This window comes from Hippocampus bargibanti, linkage group LG04 (assembly GCF_051943395.1).
Source record: "Hippocampus bargibanti isolate YZ-2025 linkage group LG04, ASM5194339v1, whole genome shotgun sequence".
In the NCBI taxonomy this organism is placed as follows: Eukaryota; Metazoa; Chordata; class Actinopteri; order Syngnathiformes; family Syngnathidae; genus Hippocampus; species Hippocampus bargibanti.
The window spans coordinates 1,035,925-1,057,500 of NC_142737.1; the positions used below are offsets into that span (position 1 = coordinate 1,035,925).

General features: G+C 44.1%; 4 protein-coding genes across 9 annotated transcripts in view; 3 read left to right on the plus strand and 1 right to left on the minus strand.

Annotated features, from left to right (window-relative positions):
• The window catches only part of taok3a (TAO kinase 3a), a 41,308-nt gene extending 34,606 nt beyond the window's left edge, over positions 1-6,702 (plus strand). For all 5 annotated transcript variants that reach the window (XM_088993416.1, XM_088993417.1, XM_088993415.1 and 2 more), the window contains 5 exons: positions 154-357; positions 1,329-1,568; positions 1,721-1,933; positions 3,432-3,614; positions 5,089-6,702. In XM_088993416.1, the coding sequence (XP_088849542.1) occupies positions 154-357; positions 1,329-1,568; positions 1,721-1,933; positions 3,432-3,614; positions 5,089-5,253 (1,005 nt within the window). In that variant the 3' untranslated portion in view covers positions 5,254-6,702. The remainder of the gene's footprint in view (positions 1-153; positions 358-1,328; positions 1,569-1,720; positions 1,934-3,431; positions 3,615-5,088) is intronic.
• A 139-nt stretch (positions 6,703-6,841) lies between these two features.
• Positions 6,842-9,581, minus strand: pebp1 (phosphatidylethanolamine binding protein 1). Its single transcript, XM_088993426.1, has 4 exons — positions 9,363-9,581; positions 8,314-8,423; positions 7,534-7,634; positions 6,842-7,174 (listed from the first exon to the last, which is right to left on the minus strand). The coding sequence occupies exons 1-4, from the start codon at positions 9,495-9,497 to the stop codon at positions 6,957-6,959; spliced, it is 564 nt and encodes a 187-aa protein (XP_088849552.1). The 5' UTR covers positions 9,498-9,581; the 3' UTR covers positions 6,842-6,956.
• A 1,526-nt stretch (positions 9,582-11,107) lies between these two features.
• On the plus strand, positions 11,108-17,967 carry ercc6l (ERCC excision repair 6 like DNA helicase). Its single transcript, XM_088993429.1, has 3 exons — positions 11,108-11,247; positions 11,753-11,800; positions 13,458-17,967. The coding sequence occupies exons 1-3, from the start codon at positions 11,201-11,203 to the stop codon at positions 17,017-17,019; spliced, it is 3,657 nt and encodes a 1,218-aa protein (XP_088849555.1). The 5' UTR covers positions 11,108-11,200; the 3' UTR covers positions 17,020-17,967.
• A 170-nt stretch (positions 17,968-18,137) lies between these two features.
• LOC148898635 (disintegrin and metalloproteinase domain-containing protein 9-like) overlaps positions 18,138-21,576 on the plus strand; it is a 16,783-nt gene continuing 13,344 nt past the window's right edge. For both annotated transcript variants that reach the window (XM_088993430.1, XM_088993431.1), the window contains exons 1-3: positions 18,138-18,656; positions 19,980-20,080; positions 20,941-20,999. In XM_088993430.1, the coding sequence (XP_088849556.1) occupies positions 18,572-18,656; positions 19,980-20,080; positions 20,941-20,999 (245 nt within the window). In that variant the 5' untranslated portion in view covers positions 18,138-18,571. The remainder of the gene's footprint in view (positions 18,657-19,979; positions 20,081-20,940; positions 21,000-21,576) is intronic.

Sequence of the window (21,576 nt, forward strand, 5' to 3'; positions counted from 1 at the left end):
AACAAATTAATAGAAAATATATTTTTTTTTATTAAAATTAATAATGAATTTATGTATACATATACTGCCAATTTTAAATTAAATCTATATGTAAAATAAATTTAAAAAATGGCAGCGGTCATCACCATTGTGGTTGTTGCGGTCGCCCATCAGGAAATGAGCGAGGACGCGAGCACGCCCAAGAAGGAGAAGCAGGAGCGTCTGTCCAAACACAAAGAGAACATGCAGCACTCGCAGGCCGAAGAAGAGGCCGACCTGCTGGCCCGCCAGCGCCTTCGCTCGGAGCGCCACGCTCGCGCCTTCAAGCGCGGCGCCCTGTTGGCCCGCCACCGCCTGGAGCAGGAGCACATGCGAGAGGTACTCGCCACGCCCACACCGCCGCACACGTCTTCAACATGTGCGCAGCGGGAGTACAGTGAGACCTCGGTTTACCAACCCCTTGGCTTACAAACTTTTCGCTTCACAAATGTTAAATTGATGAACATTTTACCTTGGCATACGAACTATTTTCTGATATACACACGGAGCTGCCACAATGTGTCGTTCGCGCACGAGCCCATTATCCTCAAGAAAATGGCAACCGGCTTGTTTTGGTCCTGTATTCCCCGCCCCCAGTCGTCAGTTAAAGCCACGTGATTGGTCGAGAACGCAGCAGTGAGGGCAGGTGGTTTAAACATGAAAGAGACAGCCAGACGACAGAGAGAGAGTGACAAAATGGATAGAAAACAGTGAAATTTGGACTCGTTTCAACTTTGATTGTTCAAAGGCAGAGTGTAGACTGCAAGGTTAAAATTCCCATCAATCAGGCTCCACAAATAATCCGCACAAGCCATCTGTACACTTGATGCACAAAGCTAAACCCAGAACACACAATTGATGAGGAACAAGGTAAAATGATGGCAGAGAAAGCACCTACGAGGGATCATTCCTCAAGATGGTGGAAGAAGAAGGTTACGTCCCTCATCAAGTGTTTAAAGCTGATGAAAGCGGCCACTCCATTCCATCAAGCCATCAACGACCATCACAAAGGTCAATAAAATCACTTTATTATACGGTACCGTTTATTTCTTTCATTACAATACCATCGCACATTTATTACACATAAAATAAGGTCTATTTTGTGTCGTTTTAAGGCGTAGAAAATTGTAGAAAATTGTGTTTTATGGGGACCTGGGAACGGATTATTCTCATTTAAATGGTTTCCTATGGGAAATAAATGTTTGGGATACACACTTTTCGCCTTAGACACTCTGCCTGGGAACCAATTAAGTTTGTAAGCCGCCAAGGTATGACTGTATCCCCCCCCCCCCCATTTTGTTGCGATGTAGGAACTGAACAAGAAGAAGAGCCAGAAGGAGCTGGAGCACGCCACGCTCATCCGCCACGACGAGTCCACGCAGGAGCTGGAGGGCCGGCAGCTGCGCAGCCTGCAGAAGCTACGCGAGGACCTGATCCGCCTCCAGCACCAAACGGAGCTCGACAACCAGATGGAGTACAACGGCCGACGCCAGAGGGAGCTCCACCGTAAACACGCCATGCAGCTGCGGCAGCAGCCCAAGAACATCAAGGTAGGCTTCGTCGTCTGTGGAAGGTGTCGTTTCTTATCTAAGAGGCTTCGTCAGCCAACTAAAATCTTTTGCTGGTCGTGTTGCATGAATAATGTCCATCAAGTCTTTTTTTGTTGTTGTTGTTGTATTGCCGTTTGTTGTCATCCACGCAGTCGCTGGAACTGGCCATCAAGAAGCAGTTCCAGGACACGTGCAAGGTGCAAAGCAAGCAGTACAAGGCGCTGCGCCACCACCAGTTGGAGGTGACGCCCAAGGGCGAGCACAAGGTCGTCCTCAAGGCGCTCAAGGAAGAGCACACGCGCAAGCTCGCCGTCCTCGCCGAGCGCTACGAGCACAGCATCAACCACATGATGGCCTCCCAGGCGGTGCGTACGCTCGCAAAAGCCGAGGTCAAAGGTCAAAACAAGTTTGACAATGAATGACTCCAAATTTGCTGGCAGAAATTGTTGACCGTAAAAAAAAATAATGGCAAGACATTTTAAAATACATTTTCGGACACATAAATAGATAAACAAATGGATAAGTAAATAAATAAATAGATGAATAAATAACTGGATGACTATGTAAATGATTATATAAATAGAAGTAAATAAATAGATAGTGAATGAATGAATTAAATGATGCATGAGTAAATAAATAATTGAATGAATAAATACATGCATACATACACGCACAGACAGACAAATAAATACATAAGTAAATAAATACATAAATGGATGAATGAATGGATGAATAAATAAATATACAAATAAGTAAATGAATAGATGAATAAGTGGATGAATGAATAAATGACTGAATAAATGACTAAATAAATACATACATAAATTGATAAATGGATGAATAGATAAATGACTATTTAAATCAGCAAATAAATCGTTAAATAAGTGAGTGAATGAATGAATGAATAAATGAGATGAGTTAAATAATTTAAGAAATAAATAAATAATAAATAAATCAATGAATTAAGAGATAGATGATGATATAAATAGATAAATAAGTGCGTGAATAAATGAATCCATTAAATGAGTGAATAAATGACTAAATAAATACATAAATTGATAAATGGATGAATAGATACATGACTAATTGAATAAGCAAATAAATCGATAAATAAGTGAGTGAATGAATGAATGAATTAAATGAGTGAATAAATAAATTAAGACATGAATAAATAAATGAATGAATGAAGAGATAGATGACGATATAAATAAGTCAATAAATAGATAAATAAGTGCGTGAATAAATGAATCCATTAAATGAGTGAATAAATGACTAAATAAATACATACATTGATAAATGGATGAATAGATACATGACTAATTGAATAAGCAAATAAATCGATAAATAAGTGAGTGAATGAATGAATGAATTAAATGAGTGAATAAATAAAGAAATGAATAAATGAATGAATGAAGAGATAGATGACGATATAAATAAGTCAATAAATAGATAAATAAGTGAGTGAATAAATGAATCCATTAAATGAGTGAATAAATGAATAAATAAATAAATAAATGGATGACTAGATACATGACTAATTAAATAAGCAGATAAATCGATAAATAAGTGAGTGAATGAATGAATGAATTAAATGAGTGAATAAATAAATTAAGAAATGAATAAATAAATGAATGAATGAAGAGATAGATGACGATATAAATAAGTCAATAAATAGATAAATAAGTGCGTGAATAAATGAATCCATTAAATGAGTGAATAAATGAAGAAATAATGGCAGTGAATGCTCTTGATTTGCATTTTTTTTGTCCCACATACGTGTGGTTTTTTTTTGGGTGGGAGGGTAAAGGCCTCACGTTGTGATTTTGTGTGTGTGTGTGTGTGTGTGTTGGTGTTTGGGCTCAGCTGCGCCTGGACGAATCCCAAGAGGCGGAGTGCCAGGCGCTTCGGCAGCAGCTGCAGCAGGAGCTGGAACTGCTCAACGCCTACCAGAGCAAAATCAAAATGCAGACGGACGCGCAGCACGAGCGCGAGCGCCGCAAGCTCCAGCAGAAAGTCTCCCTCCGACGTGCCCACCTCGAACAAAAGGTACAAACGCCACCGCCAAAATGGCCGAGCCACTAGCCTCATGACGCTTTCATTTTCTTTTCTTCACACCATGTGCAAATGCGCCAAGTTAACGCCGTGTTTGCCAATTGTGATTTGCCAATGATGGTGGCGATGATGTCATGTGAGCGGGGCCACAGACCGAGCCGCTTGCGGGTGCTGTGGCGTCGCCTGTCGCCCTCTGGTGGCCGACAGAGGGACGCGTTTGCTCCAAAACACATGACGTCATACTTTGCGCAACACACTCCAGCAAGACCATGCGTGCGTGTGTTTGTATGACTGGTCTTGTGAGGACCACGGACCACATTTTTGACAAGTGAGGACCTTTTGGCCGGTCCTCATAAGTTTTTCATTCTAACGGCTTCTAGAGGGTCTATAAATGCATCTGTTCAAGTTTCAGAGAGGTCCTCACAAATTCACCCAGAATGATTTTTTTTGGTGTGTATTTTCATTTCACTTGGATACACACACTTTTTAACCACTGTGTGTGTTCATGTGTGTGTGCGTGGTTAATGAGAGGAAATGGTTTATACCACCAAAAAAAGTAAAATGGTAACTCATATAGATAAAGAACTAGCTAGCAAATAGATAGATTGCAAATAAATCAGCAGCGGCAGCCACACGCGCCAGCGTTCACTCAACCCGGAAGTAACTCAAATGTCATGGTCGTAAGTACGGGTGGTCGTAGGTCGAGCTGGTTGTAAGTCAGATGTTAGCTCTAATAATAATAATAATAATAATAATACATTTAATTTATAAGCGCCTTTCAAAACTCTCAAGGTCACTTTCCAGTCACAGGATAACTTTTTCTGTGGGTGAGCAGTGGCAGCCACACGCGGCAGCGTTCACTTAACCCGGTGATATTTCTTTTTTTTTTTTGCTGAGACACACCTCTGATTTACTTCTAATAGCTAGTTAATAGATAGCTAGCTAATAGCTAGTTAATAGATAGCTATTTTTTTTCTGTGGGTGAGCAGCGGCAGCCACACGCGCCAGCGTTCACTCAATCCGGAATAACTCCAATAGATAGAAAGCTAGCTAGCTAATAGCTAGTTAATAGATAGCCAGCTAGATAGCTAGCCAAGAGCTAGTAAAAATAGATAGAGATCTAACTAGTTAGATAATAGCCAGTTAATAGATAGCTAGCCAATAGCTAGTTAATAGCTAGTTTTTTTCTGTGGGTGAGCAGCAGCAGCCACACGCCCAGCGTTCACTCAATCCGGAATAACTCAAATAGATAGAAAGCTAGCTAGCTAATAGCTATTTAATAGCTAGCTAGCCAAGAGCTAGTAGAAATAGATAGAAAGCTAACTAGCGAGATAGCTAAATAGCTAGCTAGCTAGCTAGAGATGACATTTACTGAAATTAAAAATGTCATTACTAATTCTTAGCTAGCTAGTAATTAGGGAGAAAAAAACCAAAGTGCCAATTAATATTATTTGTGAATGCGCTTCAGATGGAGGAGGAGTTGCTGTCGGTGCAGAAGGATCGCACGGAACGCATCAAACATCTGCTGGAACGCGAAGAACGCGAGCTGGACGCCTTTGACGCCGAGAGCGCTCGCCTCGGCTTCGCTAACTTAGCCGCCGCCCTCGACTGGACCAAGGACGACTACAGATGAGTGACGGGGGCGCTAGCTCCTCGACGCCTTTAGCCCCTCCCCCTTTGCCCTCGACCTTCCCCTCCCCCCTTTTTTTTTTGCTCACCTTCTTCAGACGGCCAATCCGCGGGAGCACGACGAGGAAAAATTCCTAAGGTGACGACTTGATTCCAGCGCAAAAAGGGCTCGGCGGCGTTCGCGGCCATTTTGCAGCTAAGGAATTTTCCGGAAAGCTTTGACTTATTTTCATATGTTGTATTTCAACCGCGATGTCGCGGGCAAACAAAAGAAAAACAAAAAAAGACGTTTTGCCTTTTCCGATGTTCTTCTTCCGACGATGACGGGGATGATTGCATGCACTTTAATCACGGCCGGCGAACCCCACGCGGACACGCTTTCGATTATATTTGTAAATAAAATGCTCATAGCGCAAACACGCATGTTTCCTCGTCGAGTACACGGATGCGTTTTTAAGGGAATGGGGGAAATTACCCTTTTTTTTTTTTTTTTGGTTTAATTTGGATCGTGACCACATAGGCTTAGTTTATGATAGTACCTACGCTTGTCTGTGACTGTAAAGTGTCCTTGAGAGCTTTGAAAGGCGCTTAAAATGAAATGCATGATTATTATTATTATTATTATTGGTTTTGCTGATGAGGCGATACCAGAGCAAATGGGGCAATCAGGTCAGTCGTAGACCATAATCAGTCAAGACAATAGTAGTAATCAGTATGAACTGGTCCTCTAGTCCCCCTCGACCTTAGAGCAGGGATATAGATAGATAGATAGATAGATAGATAGATAGATAGATAGATAGATAGATAGACAAATTGATAGATGATTTCATGCACTTACACGTCAACGTCACTAGATGGCAGTGGATGGTATTTATCAGCGCCTTTCAAAACTCTCAAGGTCACTTTACAGTCACAGGATCAGTTTTTCTGTGGGTGAGCAGCGGCAGCCACATGCGCCAGCGTTCACTCAACTGGGAATAACTCAAATAGATCAATATAACTAGCTAGCTAATAGATAACTAATAGATAGCAAGCTAGGTAGCTAGCTAATATATAGCAAATACATAGCTAGCTAGATAGCAAATGGATAGCAAATAGATCGCCAGCTAGGTAGCTAGCAAATCAATAGCAAATAGATAGCCCACTAGGTAGCTAGCTAATAGATAGCATATGGATAGCAAATAGATAACAAATGATAGCCAGCTAGGTAGCTACCTAATAATGAGCAAATAGATAGCAAATGGATGCCCAGGTAGGTAGCGAGCTAGATTGCAAATAGATAGAAAATGGATATCCGGCTAGGTAGCCAGCTAATAAATACCAAATAGATAGCAAATTGATACCCACTAGGTAGCTAGCTAGATAGCAAATAGATAGCCCACTGGGTAGCTAGCTAATAGATAGCAAATGATAGCCAGTTAGGTAGCTAGCTAATACTTAGCAAATAGATAGCAAATGGATAGCAAATAGATGCCCGGGTAGGTACCTAGGTAGATAGCAAAAAGATAGCAAATGGATGGCAAATAGCTAGCCAGCTAGGTAGCTATCAAATAGATAGCCAGCGAAGTAGCTAGCTAATTGATAGCAATATATTTTGGTAATTGTAAATCAGCTTTATTGAGTCAACCTATTGCTGATCGCCAGGTGAACCCCGCCCCCTTCCCCATTCTTCTTCGTTGACTGTTTCCTACAAAGCAGGAAGTCATCCTACTTCCCCGCCAACTGCTTGTAGAGTTTGGGCACATAATCGTCCCACTGGGCTTGGTAACAGGTGGCGGCGACGGGTGCGTCCAGCCCGTACTTGCGGCGGAAAGCGCCCACGCTGAACTTGCCGCGGCCGTCGCCCGACCGGTTGCTGAGGACGGCCTCGTTGCACGACAGCCTTCCCGACTGACCGTACACCAGCCAAACGTAACGGTGGAGACCTGCACACAGGAAGTGACATCACACCATTGCCATTTTGGAGATTCATCATCAGACATTTCATTTGGAAGCGCCTTTCAAAACTCTCAAGGTCACTTTACAGTCACTGGATCAGTTTTTCTGTGGGTGAGCAGTGGCAGCCACACGCGCCAGCGTTCACTCAACCCGGAATAGATAGAAAGCTAGCTAGCTAATAGCCAGTTAATGGATAGCTAATAGCTAGTTAATAGATATTTTTTTTGTTGTTGTTGGTGAGCAGCGGCAGCCACACGCGCCAGCGTTCACTCAACCCGGAATAACTCCAATAGATAGAAAGCTAGCCAGCTATTGTCTTGTAACTTTTGCTTTTTAATTGCGTCACCTGTTCCCTCAGGAGGACCGGAACCGACGTAGTCGGACAAGACGACGCCAGAAGACACGTCGTTTCCTTTCATGTTGACCACGAGGAAGTGATGCCACTCCCTGATCAAAACAAAACAAAGTACAGTGATACCTCGACTCACCAACGCTTTAGCTAACGAACCTTTCGCCTTACGAACGTTAAATTCTCGAGAATATAATCTTGGCATGCGAACTATTTCACGGGAAACACACAGAGCGCCACAAGAAGTGATGTGTCGTTCACGAACGAGCCGGTTCTTGGAGCTCCTAACAAGGAGCTAAAAATGCCAGCCGACTTTTCTACCTACCGGACCCTCGGCACCCTGCACACCACCTTTTCCAGCGACTCCCCTCAGGCAGGCGTGAACGATCCCACTTAAACTATCTATCTATCTACTAGCTGTCTAGCTAGCTAGCTCTCTATTTGCTATCTAGCTAGCTAGCTATTAGCCGATTTTTTTTGGTCCTCTATTCCGCGCCCCCAGTCTTCGGTTAATATATATCCCATCAATAGCTAGCGAATGGAAAGCTAATAGTCAGCTAGCAAATAGCTGGCCATTAGGTAGCGAATGGATAGCTAACAGCCAGCCAGCAAATAGCTAGCGAATAGATAGCAAATAGCTAGCCATTAGCCAGCGAATAGGTATTAGCTAGCGAAAAGATAGCTATCAGCCAGCGAACAGACAGCCATGAGCTAGCGAATAGATAGCTATGAGCTAGTGAATAGATAGCTTTTAGCATGAAAATGTAATGGTGCGACCTGAATTTGGGCTTTTCCCTGCTGGGGGCGTCCGGGTCAGTCAGGACTAATGTGTAAAGTTTGCTGGGGTCACATCCCTCCCACTCGATGCTCGTGGGGCGATTCTGGACCTGGTGGGGTTAAAGGTCAGCATATTACAAATAATAATAATACATTTCATTTATAAGCGCCTTTCATTTTATGTGTATATTGTCCATCTTTTTTTGGCTTTAATGTTGTCACTTCGTATCCAAATTAATTTTGGGAACATTTTCCAGAGGAATTTCATTGAATGAAGCGCCTTTCAAGGACACTTTACAGTCACAGGATAAGGAATGATTTTTCTGCGGGTGAGCAGCGGCAGACAGACGCGCCAGCGTTTACTCAACCCAGAAGTGACGCACACACTTAACTCAGAATTCCGACTTTTACCTCAGAATTCGGACTTCTACTTCAGAATTCTGACTTTTAATTCAGAATTCCGACTTTGAACTCAGAATTCCGACTTTTAACTCCCTCAGACTGCTCATATTCCCTCGCTGCATTAAAACAAAATTTTCCATCGGCGCACATAGGTCGGTCATTTCATTCATAATAATAATAATGACAATGATGCTGATAATAATGATACCAATAATTCAATAATTATTCATAATTAAAAAATATTAATTTGTATTTTGTTTTTCTACTTCTTTCTTTCCTTTCCTCTTCCTTTCATAACTTTCCAACTGTGTTACTTCCGGGTAGATTGAACGCTGGCGCAAATGGCTGCCGCTGCTCACCCGTGCACATAAAAAAAATATTATCTCGTCATTGTAAAGTGTCCTTGACAGTTTTGAAAGGCGCTTAGAAATAAAATGTATTATAATGATGACGATGATGATAAAACATGACACATTTGTGATCAAATTGACTTGAAAAGTAAAGTATGAATTTGGTGAGAAATTCGGATTTTCAAACGCATCACGGCGATAGCTTTGAAACACGATTCTCGTCTTTCCCAAAATCAAAACTTTGAACTCGAAACTCGGCTGCGCTCGACCAAGCTAAGCTAACGAGGCTAAGCTAACCTGCGTGGGGGTGAGCACTTTGCCGAGCTCGTCGATCTCCACTGAGCCGTATTTGACGCTCAAAGGCCGGCTGGGCTTCTCCTCCACCTCTTGGAGTTGCAGGGAGCCATTCCATTGGTTGACATCCACCGGCATTTCTGCTAGGAGCCGCTAGCTAGCTAGCTATCTCCTACAGACGCAAACGACCGTCGCCTCGGTTGGAATTCGACAATAGTGACGTGTCGTTCGCGAACGAGCAGGCTCTCTGAAGTTAACGAAGAGAGCCGGTTCTTCCCAAAGAGTCGGAAATGGGAGCCGATGTTTTTTACCCCCCGCCCCCGGTCTTCGGTTAAAGCCGCACCTGATTGGTCGATGTCTGTGGTAGAGGAGTGAGGGGAGAATTACGCACGCAGCAGTGAGGAGAAGGGGGGCAGGGGGGACGTTAGGGTAGACAGGTGTGCAAATGTTATCATTTATGCCATTATTATTATTCAATTATGATATTTTTTACTCGTTGGTATGATAGCATTATTAATATGAAAAGCAAATTAGTTACAGCTGATAATCAGACCAGAGTAACCAAAGTGAAAGTCAAAGTTAGCATCCACTAACTCTGTGCACATATAAATCAAGGCGTATCAATAAAAAAAAATTGATATAGTGTATTTTTACATGATTAATTCGTTTTCTCACATAATTTTACATGATTTTTGGGAGCCAATTAGTTTAAGCAAAAAAATAAACAAAAAAAATCAGGAGCCAAAAGAGCCGGATCTTTTTAGTGAGAAGAGAGAAAAGAACCGGCTCTCTGAAAAGAGCTTGAATTCCCATCACTATTCGACAAGGCAATGAGACGTTCATGGACCAGTAGTGAAAGTGGAAAGTGTCTTAACACTCCCCAACATCCTTTCCTCATTTTGAAGTGGATTTCATTACCATTGTACAGTATACATAACGACATTTCCCCCTAATCTCCCATCAATCCATATTTACGATCAAGGAATTTCCTTTTAAAAACCAATATTACTCATCGCTAATAGCGATCCATTTGCTAGCTATTAGCTATCTGTTCGCTGTAATGGTCACTTTACAGTCAGTTTACATCAGCTATTTTATTGTTTATATTATTATTATTATTATTATTATTATTATTATTATTATTATTATTATTATTATTATTATTAGTAGTAGTAGTAGTAGTAGTAGTAGTAGTAGTAGTAGTCGTATTATTATTATTATTATTATTATTATTATTATTATTATTATTATTATTATTATTATTATTATTGAACATTCGTCATGTAGCACAGGTGTAAGCGTTTCAAGCACGAGGTATGAATGATTAACAATATTCGTTCAGAAATTAATTCGTGCGTAGAGCACTCACACGGACACAAATCAATAAATAGCGACGCTTATTATTTTCTTTTTGTTTGTTTTGCACTGACCGATTAATATATTTTTTAAGCCATCAACATTGTTGAATTTAACTCATATACAAAACAATAAATAGGAGCGAGGAGTGTTTTGTTGTTTTTTCAACAGTTGACGTCAATACAAATGACATGTGGCCAATGTGTTCCGACGCCTTAAAAAAAGATTTTCAGCCAATGAAATTTAGTGCTGAACACACATCGAGTAACTTCATTGGGCAATCTCGCCGCTATGTCCCGCCTACACCAGCTTCTACCTGCCTAGGATTGGACAACCTTGAAACGTCATCACGTATGCGACTTTGAGGAAATTGGCGGGGCAAAAAGCCTGCTCCGAAAACATTGACGAACCTTTTTTTTCCTCCTTGAATTTTTATATCGCCATAAAAATTATTCAACTTACCAAAAAAATTCTAAATCACCATAATGAATGGAAACAATGACGTGGAGGAGCTTGGGGACAAGCTGGGCAAGTAAGTGAACGTTAGTTCGCTGGGTGAAAATTGTTTTCAAAACCCGGAAAGGTTCAACTTAGTGAAGAAGTCAGTCGGCGCGAATGAGGAAAATGAACCAAAAATGTGGGACTTTCTGAAAATGCCCAATTCGCAGCTCAATTTTTTTGCAGATTTTGGGCACTTCAAGTCATTTTTATTTGTGTTTTGCATTTGAATAAAAATATACTGCGTGTTTTGGGGTATTTTAGATGCTATAAAACGTTTTTCTGAACAAGGAAACAAAAAACTGATGTCGGTTGTCCTTTAAGCGCCTTTCAAAGCTCTCAAGGACACTTTACAGTCACAGACAAGCATAGGTACTATAATAAATGAAATACAATCACAAAATAGAATACAGCAAATAAAATAAAATGGCCCAAAAGGGGCTTAAAGGATGGGATGGATTAGTTCGTCCTACAACGCATATATAATGCATGATTAATGACAGCATAGATGTTCATTGTTTTATTTTGTTTCCTCTCAGATTTTTGTCTATGGAGGAAGAAGAGGACAAGATGGAAGTCTACCAGAGGTAACAACGTACCATAGTTTGGAAACACGGTGCTAGTTTCACTTGCTCCTAATTTTTATGTACAGTGATACCTGGGTTTACGAACGCCTTGGCGAAGAAAACTTTTCGGTTTGCAAGAATTTAAACTTGGAATACAAACTAGTTTTCGGGATACACACAGAGCGCACAATGAGTCATGTGTCGTTCGTGAATGAGCCTGTTCTCCAAACAAGGAAATGGCAACAGACTTTTTTTTGTCCTCTATTCCCCGCCTCCAGTCTTCAGTAAAGCCACATGTGATTGGTCAAGAACGCAGCAGTGAGGGAGGGGGCGGGGTTACAGGAACATGGAGCTGCAAATTAAAATAGATAGGCAAACGACAGAGAGAGAGAGTGAGAAAATGGATAGAAAACACATTGAAATTTGGACTCGTTTCAACTTTGATAGTTCAAAGGGACAGTGTAGACTGCAAGGTTAAAAAAATCTCATTAATCAGTCTCCACAAATAACCCGCACAAGCCATCTGTACACTTGATTCAAAAAGCTATCAACCCAGCTAAACGGAACACAATGAGGAACTAGGTAAAATTATCGCAGAGAAAGCACGGCAACTTCACTCGGATATCGTCAAGAGGCAACCTGGAAGTTTGTCATCCATTGTTGATTTCAAGGCTAGCCACGGATGGTTTGACAACTTTAAGCGTCGTACAAGGATTCATAGTGTCATTCGTCATGGTGAGGCAGCCAGTTCTGATGATAAAGCTGCCAAAGCTTACAAGGAATCATTCTTCAAGATGGTGGAAGAAGAAGGCTACGTTTAATGCGGATGAAACTGGCCACTCCATTCTAACAAGCCGTCAACGACCATCACAAAGGTAAATAAAACCACTTTATTATACAGTACAGTTTATTTCTTTCATTATAATACCATAGTGCATTTATTATACATAAAATAAGGTATATTTTGTTAAGGCTTCGAAAATTAGAAAGTAGTAAATTATATTTTATGGGGACCTGGGAACGTATTATTCTCATTTTAATGGTTTCCTATGGGAAATTAATTTTTGGTAGACACACTTTTCGCCTTACACACTGTGTCTGGGAACCAATTGAGTTCGTAAGCCATCACTGTACTTACATATAGCGCTTTAACAACAGCTGAAGCTGGAATGAAGTGCTAACATGGAAAGAAGGGAAATGCTGCCCCCTGGTGGAAAAGAAAAAAAAACATCGCGAGAGGCAATGACCAGCGCTTTATCGACACCCAAACAAGAAAAAAAAACAAAATGGCGCTCATATTTTCAATTCCCAAATAAATTTGTGAATGGCAGTGAAGTGAGAAGCAGCGAGTTTGGGTTGACTAAATGAACAAATATTTTATTTCCAACTCTTTCGCGAACACCACGATGCCCGCTGTACACTTCACGTCCACCAGAGCCCGCCAACTCTACACTGTGCAAACGGATTGATATGTAAGCGTCTTTATGACAACATGCGTGGCTAGGGGGAGGTGCTAATCGGTTAGCATTTGAATTGCGGCTGCGCTGAAGCTTTGGCGTGGTTGAGTCTCCCCTTCTTTGATGGGATGATGTCACATGTTAGTGATGTCACAAGTTCATGATGTCACGTGCGGGTGAGCGCTTCAGAGCGGCTGTGCTGACTTTTTCTTTGCCCGCAGACACATCCAAGACGGCAAAGATGCGGCCCGACAGGGAGAGATGAGCAAAGCTTTGGAGCACTTCAAAATGGCCTGTAACATTCACCAGAGTGACAAGCTCCAGAAGCGGATTGGGAAAATCGAGGAGTTTCTGGCGCAGAACCTGGAGGAGGAGACCGACGACGAGTACGTGGACGTCAACAAGAGCGGTCTCAAGCTGTACAAGGAGCTATACGACAAACTGTACGACTACCAAAAGAACGGCGTGGCCTTTCTGTACAGCCTCTACAGGGACGGGCGCAAAGGTGGGATTCTGGCGGACGACATGGGCCTGGGCAAAACCATCCAGGTCATTTCCTTCCTGTCGGCCATGTACGACAACGAGCTGGTCAAGCACACTATGCTGGTCATGCCCACCTCGCTCATCACCAACTGGACCAAAGAGTTTCACAAATGGACCCCCGGCATGCGGATCAAAGAGTTTCACGGCAGCAGCAAGGCCGAGCGGACCAAGAACTTGGAGAAGATCCAGAGGAGGAGCGGCGTGATCATCACCACGTATACCATGCTCATGAATAACTGGCAGCAGCTGTCGTCCTACCAGGGCCGCGAGTTCAAATGGGACTACATGATCCTGGACGAGGCCCACAAGATCAAGACCAGCACCACCAAAACGGCCAAGAGCGCCTCCGCCATCCCGTCCAAGAACCGAGTGCTGCTCACCGGCACCCCCATCCAAAACAATCTCCGTGAGATGTGGGCTCTGTTCGACTTTGCCTGTCAAGGAACTCTGCTGGGCACGGCCAAAACCTTCAAGATGGAGTATGAGAACCCCATCACTCGCGCGCGGGAGAAGGACGCCACTCTGGGAGAGAAGGCCCTGGGGTCCAGGATGTCTGAGAACCTTATGGCCATCATCCAACCGTATTTCCTGCGCAGGACAAAGGCCGAAGTGCAGAAGAACAAAGACAAAACGCGAGCCTCCGGACAATCTCCGAGTGCGCGGGAGAAGAAGGGGAAAGTCTCTGAAGACGAGAAGGACTGTGGGCTCAGCATGCCCACCCTGACCAGGAAAAACGACCTCATTGTGTGGACCTACCTCAGCGGCATCCAGGAGGACATCTACTGGAAGTTCATTTCCCTGGAACACATAAAGGAGCTGCTCATGACATCCAGGTCGCCTCTTGCCGAGCTGACCATTCTGAAGAAGCTCTGCGACCACCCGAGGCTACTCTCTGCCAGAGCCACCTCCACTTTGGGTCTCCGGGAGGCTCGGCAAAGCGTCGACGACGATGAGATGTCCGGTCAGAGTATCACCAACGTTCCCGATGACACCTTGATAGCCGAGTCCGGGAAACTGGCTTTCCTGATTGCTCTCCTCAAGCGTCTGCGGGATGAGGGCCACCGCACCCTGGTCTTCGCCCACTATAGGATGGTGCTGGACATCCTCCAGCGCATCCTGAAGAACCAAGGCTTCAAACTCTTGCGTCTGGATGGGTCCATCACGCAGGTAGCGGAGCGAGACCGACTCATCACCCTTTTCCAGACGGACACCAGCTACTCCGTCTTCCTCCTCACCACCCAGGTGGGCGGTGTAGGCATCACCCTGACGGCGGCGGACAGGGTGGTCATCTACGATCCCAGCTGGAACCCAGCGACCGACGCCCAGGCGGTGGACAGGGCCTACCGCATCGGCCAGACCAAGAACGTGGTCATCTACCGACTCATCACCTGCGGCACGGTGGAGGAGAAGATCTACAGGCGGCAGGTCTTCAAGGACTCGCTGATCCGGCAGACCACCGGCGACAAGAAGAACCCTTTCCGTTACTTCAGCAAGCAGGAGCTGCGGGAACTCTTCAGCCTGGAGGACACCAGGTCCTCATCCACGCAGCTGCTTCTGCAGTCCCTGCACGGCAAGCACCGATGCACCGACCCCGACCTGGAAATTCACATTGCCCACCTCCACGCCATGGATATGTTTGGCATCTCCGATCACGACCTCATGTTTTCCCTCAACGTGGACCTTGATGAATCCCCGCAGGACCAAAAAGAGCAACGGTACATTGAAGGGCGGGTCCAGAAGGCCCAGGAACTGGTAAAGGCAGAGTCCGATCTGCACATGCAGTTTGCCACCATCATGGAGTCCACGACCGAGCCGGCGCGCAGGCGAAAGTCGGCGAGTGAGCGCGAGGAACCCTTGAAGGAGAAGAAATTCAACAAGCGCAGATCCAGTCTCACGTGCTCGCCACGCCGCAGCGGTTCGTCACCAGCCCGGGCGGACCCAGAACGAGCGAGTAACAGCAAGGAGGGTCCAATCGATCTCACTCGAGAAGAAAGCTGGTCTGCGGGGAATAAAGAAAACCTCATGAAGGAGACCAATCGGCTGGAGAAGAGTCAGGAAAGACGAGGTCAGGGGAGTGGTGCTCATGATGGAGAATTTGGATCCTTTTCTAAAGGACTAAGGAAAGCTCCTCCAGATGCTTCCATCCACATCAGCGACAATGAAGACCCCAACGACTCGAAATCGGATGGGAGTCCCATGAAACGCCTCCAGGTCAATAGACTTTCCGTCCTGCAGTCGTCCTCGTCCGGTTTAAGACCGGACTCTTTGTGCAGCGCGAGTTCCAGCAGCTCTGAGCTGCTGCAGGGGAACTTCAACCTACAGTTGGAGGAGAGCGAGCTCTCCTACCGGGATGACGAGAAGAAGCAAGATGTCCTGTACCAGGATAAGGTAAGGAACCTCCTGTCCCCCAATCATCTGGACAAGGAGAGCGACATCCTGTACCAGGATGATGATGATGATGATGAGGAGAAGCTGCTATCACAGCTTCAGATGTCAGGAACCTTCGATGTGGGCAAATCCCTGACGGAGAGGCACCTCGGACTCAGCATCAAGTCCAACGTCTCCGATATGGACGGCTCGATTATGGCCAATAGGAAGAAGAAGATAGTGCCCCTCATTTATGACAGTGATGAAGAAGAAGAAGAAGAAGTGGTGGAGGGTGAAGAGGTCCTCCCGCAATCTTCCAAGGCGGCGTTCAAAAACCTCCAGCTGCAGGGTTCGTCCACGCCAAAATCCTCACCGCTCATCGGCTCCAGAAAAAGCTTCCGGGGAAACGTTTCGGTGGCTTCACGCCGATCCCTCGTGCACTCCATCCTACAACACCAGAAGGAGCTTTCAGTGGGTTCTTCTAACGATTGCGGGGAAGTAGATGCCAGCGCTTGGACTCAGGACACCACCGGAGAGCCCCTTAAATTGGACGAGGAAGTCGTGGAAGAGGTAGAAGTTGAGGAAGAGGAGGTGGAAGTGGAGCACTTGGCTCCTAATAGCAGTCTCCTGGAAGAGTCCACCAGTGATCCCGAGCTGGCTTCCTCCGAGAGGTTGGAGCAGTGCGCCGCCCAGGCCGGGGTGGAGTGCGTCGACACCTACGAGTCGTTGGTGACGCGAGGCCGCGAGTCCTTCAACCGAGGGCGACTCGGCGACGCTCTGAATTTGTTCCTCAAGGCCATTGACATCAGACCCGGAGACCCCGAAATCCAGTTCTTGACCATCCAACTGTACAGACAGCTCAGTCACTCCTAATAGGAACCCTCCTCGGAACCATTGATGTCTTCAAATGTTCACGACATCCATTTTTTGTTGTTGTTTTACTTGGTTTCCAACCATGGACTTCTCATCTTCAACAAAATGAGTGAAGAACGTTGGTCATCTGACAGGAAACGGCTCATGACCAACAAAATAAAAGCCGTTTCCATGATTCCAAATGTAGCTTTGTTGTTTTTGGAAACCGCCATGAGTCAGAATCCTCGTCTTCAACGAAATGAGTGAAAAACGTTGGTCATCTGACAGGAAACGGCTCATGACCATCAAAATAAAAGCCTTTTCTATGGTTCCAAATATAGCTTTGTTGTTTTTGGAAACCGCCATGAGTCAGAATCCTCGTCTTCAACGAAATGAGTGAAAAACGTTGGTCATCTGACAGGAAACGGCTCATGACCAACAAAATAAAAGCCGTTTCCATGATTCCAAATGTAGCTTTGTTGTTTTTGGAAACCGCCATGAGTCAGAATCCTCGTCTTCAACGAAATGAGTGAAAAACGTTGGTCATCTGACATGAAACGGCTCACGTTTTCAGTTTCTGAAAAATGTTGAATATTTTTTTTCACCAATAGAAAAAAAATTGGTTGTTTATCTTATGAAACTTATTTTTTGCATTTCTAATGGTTTGTCAATGATATGCATATTTTCACCACTCTCGGGCCGGTTTTGTAAGTGGGTAGCCACCGTTTTACCCACATTTTTGTTACTTTTATTTTTCGGTAATTGATGCAAAACTGTTTTCAAATAAATTCTAAACTTAACTATTTATTGAGCACAACTACGGCTGTATGCAAAGTGCTGGACTTGAAACAAAGAATGTTGCATAAGTATTGCTTGAACCTCTAAACACTGTAAGGAATTAATAGAAATTAAATGTTGCATGTTGTTGTTTCTTAATTGGCATGACATCATTAATATGTGACCAAATGTGTAATATCAGATGTCTATCAAATTGAACATCTTATTGTGCGCGTACGTCTTATTTTGAAGGCCCGTTCGGCAACGCTCGTCCGGAGGAGGGGGCTTTGCTCGACTCTTTCCGGAGTCGAAGAATGTGACGTCACATCATGTCCGGCTGTCGTGTATTGATTCGTGGGGTGACGGTCGCCCAAAGGGGACGTTAGTTTTTAGCCGCGAACACACGCTAAAAACCACCACGACTGGACGGAAAAGAAAAAGAAAATACAGAAAAAAACACACCACTTATGTTCCGATTCAACACAAAGTCCCACGTTCGGGATTTTTCGGGAGCCTTCGCTAGGACATAAACTTCGGCTCTTTCCGGATAAGTCGAACGTGACGTCACCTCGCTGGAACGCTGAAGTGTGTTTGGCGGCTCGAACGGCCCGTTTCGTTCGGGTTCGAATCAACGCCAAAGACCAACGAGACGGAACCGCCTCGCTTGGACTTTAATGGCCACGCCGAAGGAGAAGACGGCTGGGGGCGGCTGAGAAGTCGAAGGCTACGCGGAGGCTCCGAACAGCCGTCGGCATTTCACGAAGGAGGAATAGGTCGAGTCCGAAAATTGACGACGATGGTGGCTGTGAGTGGACGAAAAGAAACGCTGCTGGAAATCTGCTCTTTGCTACTACTGATGACCGGAAGTGGACAATGTGGAGGTAAGGACGGGGCGGAAGTGGACTCTTCACGCTCATCACTGCCGGAGCCTATCCCAGCTGTATTTGATCAGTAGGCGGGGCACACCCTGAGCTGGTTGACGGCCAACTGCGGGGTACAAATAAACAAACAATTTACTATTTTTTGGAATGTGGGAATAAATTAAAGTACCCGGAGAATACCCACTGACACGGTGGTTGACGTTTAGCATGCTAACAACACACAAATTCTTGAGTATGTTAGCATAACATTACGTGCGGTGGTCTCATGTCTGAAATGGGCCAGTCAGAATTTTTGTTTACACTCGTGGATGTGACGTTTAAGCAGTAAAGCACCGAAAAAGCACTTTGTGTCGCCAAACAGTATTCTGTCAGTTCACTATCGACGCTAAATAATTGTAGCTAATTTTAGCCATCAAGCTAAAGCCATTCTTGGGCGATGGAGTCGAGATTCAAGAAGCTTTGTTGTCGCTTTATCGTACACACAAAAGTGATGCTATAGCACAATGCTTCTTTGGGACTATATGACAAGACCATTGTAGGTCTCAGAACAGTCAAACTGTCAGCTGACATCTTAAGCGGCTTGGTATAATTTAGCTTAGCTTAGCCCGGCATCGCTCCCGGCAGGAGGTCAGTCGTCTGTTTGTGTGTGTGTGTTGTGTAACCATGAGTGTACTTCGTGTGCGTGTGTATGTGTGAGCGTGTGTACTAGTGCTGTGTCGTTCGCGAACGAGCCGGTTTTTAGAGCTGGATCTTTGACGCGAACAAAGAGAGTCGGTTCCTCACAAAGAGCCGGAAATGGGAGCCGGTCGTTGGTTAAAGCCGCACGTGATTGGTCGATATCCGTGGTAGAGGAGTGAGGGGAGAATTACAGACACACACAGCATTGAGGAGAAAGGGGGGGTTAGGGTAGACAGGTGCACACGTTATTACATTATGCTGTTATTATTTTTCAATTATTATATTTGTTACTAGTTGGTATGATAGCATTATTAATATGGAAAGCAAATTAGTGACAGCTGTAACCACAAGGAAAATGAAAGTTAGCATCCACTAACCGGGCGCATATAAATCAAGCAATATCAATAAAAATATTTGATATTGTGTATTTTTTACACAAGTAATTTGTTTTTCACATAATTTGACATGTTTTTGGGTATTTTTGGTAGTTAATTAATTTAAACAACAACAAACAAACTAAGGAGCCATTTGGGAGCCAAAAGAGCCAGATTGTTTTAGTGAGCTGAGCCAAACCAACCGGCTCTCTGAAAAGAGCCGGACTTCCCATCACGATTGAGCAATGATGCGAAATGTGTTTTTGTTCAGACTCCCAGCAGACTCGGCATCTGTCCTCTTATCAGCTGACATCGCCTCAACCAATAGGAGGCCGGTGGAGGCGGGACACTGACGGCTCGCCGCCCAATCAGGTCTGAGATTTTGTCGGCTTGGATTTTGTGTGCGTGAGCGAGAATGTGTGACCTCTGAACTCTTAGCGTTTAATCAAGTGGCGCACCAACATCCTGTTACCCCTCCCACTTCCTATAACTGCCATGATGACTTCCTGTCCGCAAGTTGTTAATAACACTTGGTAGTGTTGAATGAACAAATGATGTTATGACGTCATCATGAAGTAACTCAAATAGATAGAAAGCTAGCTAGCCAATAGATAGACAGCGAGACAACTAGCTACATAACTAATAGATAGCCAGCCAGATAGCTAACTAGCTGACCAGTTAGCTAATAGGTAGCAAATAGAAAATAGATAGCCAGCTAGACAGCTAGCTAGCTAATAGATAACCAATAAATAGCCAGCTAGACAACTAGCTATATAACAAAAAAATAGCTAGCTAGCCGGCCAGTTAACTAATAGGTAGCAAATAGATAGCTAAAGTTAACCGATAGCAAATAATAATAATAATAATACATTTAATTTATAAGCGTCTTTCAAAACTCTCAAGGACACTTGCTAGACGGCGAGAAAGCTAGCTAGTTAATAGACAATAGATAGCCAGCTAGACAACTAGCTATATAACTAGTAGATAGCCAGCCAGATATCTAGCTAGCCGGCCAGTTAGCTAATAGGTAGCAAATAGATAGCCAGATAGACAGCTAGAAAGCTAGCTAGTTAGTTAATAGATAGCCAGCTAGACAACTGGCTATATTACTAATAAATAGCTAGCTAGCCGGCCAGTTAGCTAATAGATAGCAAATAGATAGCTAAAGTTGATCTTTTTTCCTTTTCCTGGTCAATAATCACGTCGATGTGTGTGCGTGCGTCACTTGGCAGGTGTCATTCGCCATCGACGTGTCGGGACGCCGCCACGTGGTCCATCTGGAGCGGAACCGGTGAGTTGTTACGCCAGGTTTTGCTGCTCGCATCCGTTTTAAGAATATTCCAGAAAAATGCAAAATGGCCACCCCCTTTGATCGACCATGGGGGCGGCCATTTTGCTTCTTGCCCGTCACTGAAAATGACATCAAATGTTGCGTTTCGACAAAAATTCCTTTTTGACGTCACCTTCACTTAGCAACAAATTAGTATTGTTTGCTAGCTTAACTCATTCACTGCCAGTCCACTGTGTCCACTCCAGTGCCAGGGTTTTTGTCATTGTCACTCGAATTACAGGACCCACAGACTATTGAGTTTTAGGACTACATAAACATCCAGTACAGGCTCAGAAAGAAAGGGTTAATTCCTCAAATAGATAGAAAGCTAGCGTGCTAATACATTGCTAAAAGATAGCGAATAGATAGCCAGCTAGAGCTAACTAATAGATATCTAATCGATAGCTAGAAAAAGAGTTAATTCCTAAGCCATAAATTGGTCTGCACCAGTGTTCACTCAACCGGGAAGTAACTCAAATAGATAGAAAGCTAGCTAGCTAATAGATAGCTAATAGATAGCTTGCTAGATAGCTAACTA

What these genes read in the sequence shown, in the direction of transcription:
- pebp1 (XM_088993426.1), bottom strand. Translation starts at nt 9,497, where the DNA reads ATGCCGGTGGATGTCAACCAATGGAATGGCTCCCTGCAACTCCAAGAG. An exon ending in AAGTGCTCACCCCCACGCAG is followed by an intron (nt 8,424 to 9,362) that starts GTTAGCTTAGCC and finishes TAACCCCACCAG; the next exon opens with GTCCAGAATCGCCCCACGAG. An exon ending in CGGTCCTCCTGAGGGAACAG is followed by an intron (nt 7,175 to 7,533) that starts GTGACGCAATTA and finishes TCCTGTGTGCAG; the next exon opens with GTCTCCACCGTTACGTTTGG.
- ercc6l (XM_088993429.1), top strand. Translation starts at nt 11,201, where the DNA reads ATGAATGGAAACAATGACGTGGAGGAGCTTGGGGACAAGCTGGGCAA. An exon ending in CTTGGGGACAAGCTGGGCAA is followed by an intron (nt 11,248 to 11,752) that starts GTAAGTGAACGT and finishes GTTTCCTCTCAG; the next exon opens with ATTTTTGTCTATGGAGGAAG. An exon ending in AAGATGGAAGTCTACCAGAG is followed by an intron (nt 11,801 to 13,457) that starts GTAACAACGTAC and finishes CTTTGCCCGCAG; the next exon opens with ACACATCCAAGACGGCAAAG.